Here is a 2,668-nt window from a genome sequence, read left to right as displayed (position 1 = left end):
GCTGAGCGGTGAGGAGAGAGAGACGCTCGGTCAGGTTTGATTGGCCATAGTTCTGTGACATCGGCTCCGTCCTCCGCCCCCACGCCTGAAGTGCTTCTTTCACTTCTCCCCGGTTTCCCCGCTGCCTCTGCCCGGGAGAGCATGGGGGGACCCAGAGGAGAAGCTGAGCCCCCGTGTGTGTGGCCGAGTGGGCAGAGGATTGGTACATATCAGTGATATGTACCAATCCTAAGTGCAGGACAAACACTGGAACGATCAGCTGATCACTCCAGTGTATGTAAATAACTGGGGACACATAGTACTTTGTGTCCTCAATTTCTTTTTCTATTTTAAAAGGGAAATATCAGGGGGCTGTTTAGACCCCTAATATTTCCCCGAAGCCCCCAAGTGAGTAAAAAATTAAATTAAAATAAAAAAATAAATTAAAAAAAATTGTAAAAAAAAACGTTTTTTTTTCTTGCCTCGGGCGCAAAAGGAGCTGGCTACGGCTATGGGGAAAATTGTGGGTGCTCGTGCAGCTGTCGGCTGAATGTGTCAGACGCTGCAGATGGAAACGGGCATGACACCTCTCCCCATGTGCAACGTCGGCCACACGAGCACCACAGGAGGACAGGACGCCGGGGCCTCTAGGCAGATTCCCAGGGGTGGGGGTATTGTATTGAAGTCAATGGAACCGCAGCCATGCACCCCGCCCACAGTGCGATCGCCCGCACCCGGATCGCAGGCACATTAGCCTGCATTCCGGTCCAGTGCGATCTGCAAAAATAGTGCTCGCAGCATTTCTGCGGATCGCACTGGACTGGAGAGCAGGCACTAATGTGCCTGGGTTCCGGGTGCAGTCAATCCCACTGTGGGCGAGGGGCCTGCCTGACAGTGTCAAGCACTGTCCTATAGACATTAAATAATTGAGAGCAGAGCTGGTTATTTACATTAAAGAGTAGGTGTTATTTTTTCCCTGGACATTTTATTTAATTTTCTCTATTGTCTTGTACATTGGTTACACTAATTTATTTGAATGCTGTGCACTTCCAATAAACAATTACCTTTAGTTATGGCCATACACTGTTAAAATTTTGTTCGCTCTAAATCATTTGTTTAGTAATTTAGTTTAGTTTATGTGTAGTTTAGTTTATTAATTTAGTTTATGTGTACAAATGGACCTGCGCTATGGTGATAGTGGTACACCCAGCTGCTGTTTTCAATTTGTATGAAATACACACAAATTAGCTCAATGAAATCCAAATTACAGAGATTTTATTTTCTAGCAGATATTTATCAGTTTATTATACCCCACATTTGAATGTAGTGGTTTCTGAGAAAACTGCATCAAAGACAAAACTTGTTAGATTTGTATCACATTTTATACAGATCATTCACTTGAGCACAGTGTAATTTGGATTTCATTGAACTAATTTAGTTTAAAAGCCCTTAGAAATGGTGTCCGAACCTACCACTTGAATGGAATCCCAGATGTATTAAACATCTTTCTTTTGTAGCTAGCACATGTGCATTATGATATGTACAATTTTTCTGGACGAAGATCACATTCAAAGTTACAATTTCTTTGTTCAGATAAGTAACAAGAAAAAGATTTCCATCCTGCATCTTCAATTTTCCTTATCACTATGAATGTTGATTAGACCTCATTCTCCATTAGAAAATTGAACAAAAGTTCCAAAAAGAAACATTTCTGAACAGAATTCTACTACTAGCTTATGAGTTTAGGCTGAACAAAGAACCATGATAAAATGCAACATGATATATATGGGGATAGCTCATTTTAACAATATACAGTCTTTTTAAATAGATATGTGTTAATATGATTAGCTTAATGTAATTAATCATAGTAAGGTGTGCTAATCTTTAAAAACCTTTGTTCACTATGTATAGTTTTAAATGGGGAAGCCACAACAGCACATTAAAAAAAATTGTCCTCGTAATATAGAAGATTGTGGTTCCTACTAAGCACGAGTGATGGAGTATAACTGTTGCTCTCTCTCAGTGCAAATACAGAAGTTGGCCCAATCTGAATGAAAATGGCAACTTCTCGGAAATGGCTTCTTAGTCTGTAGGGATGGTTCCTACATTGTCTGTTATCTTTTTGGACAGACACAGTCTTCCTACATATATACTGACATTCATAATAAGCCTATTTAATATGTGATTTTCTTTTTCATATTCAGTTGTTGAAGCTTCTGAAGGTTTTCTTGATCTGCAAAATAATAAATGTTTATTTAAAATTTATGTGTGTTTGCACAAGGAACATAATGGTGACATATGCTATTGTACTTTAATCCACCTAAAGCATAATCAGTGTGACATTGTTTAAGTGAAGTCAGTAGTTTTATGCATAATGAAATAACGTGGCCATTTTCTTACCTAAATTTTTACCCCTTAAGGATATTGATCTTTCTCGACCCCACCCACCCCACTCCTATACTTTCCAACTTTCTGAGATGAGAAAGAGGAATGCAACTGACACACTCACAACAACCCTGACAAAGTGTATCATGAAGAATAATAAGGTAGTCCGCTAAAGCCACGTATGCATTTTTAATCACCATCATTTCTTTACAGGAGCATTTCAAGTTAATCCATGCAATCATTTTCAGATTGGAGGGAAAAATTAGTGTAGAGTAGTAGAGTTGAAACATAGCACCCTCACTTA

General features: G+C 39.5%; 1 protein-coding gene across 1 annotated transcript in view; it reads right to left on the bottom strand.

Moving 5' to 3' along the window:
• Positions 1–2,144: 2,144 nt before the first annotated feature.
• CCDC129 (coiled-coil domain containing 129) overlaps positions 2,145–2,668 on the bottom strand; it is a 37,712-nt gene continuing 37,188 nt past the window's right edge. Inside the window, exon 10 of the mRNA XM_018565263.1 lies at positions 2,145–2,212. Coding sequence (XP_018420765.1) covers positions 2,180–2,212 — 33 coding nt within the window. The 3' untranslated portion in view covers positions 2,145–2,179. The remainder of the gene's footprint in view (positions 2,213–2,668) is intronic.

The sequence above is a fragment of the Nanorana parkeri genome, unplaced genomic scaffold (genome assembly GCF_000935625.1).
Source record: "Nanorana parkeri isolate BGI_ZX_2015 unplaced genomic scaffold, ASM93562v1 scaffold826, whole genome shotgun sequence".
NCBI lineage: Eukaryota > Metazoa > Chordata > Amphibia > Anura > Dicroglossidae > Nanorana > Nanorana parkeri.
This window is presented reverse-complemented; position numbering and strand designations above follow the sequence as displayed.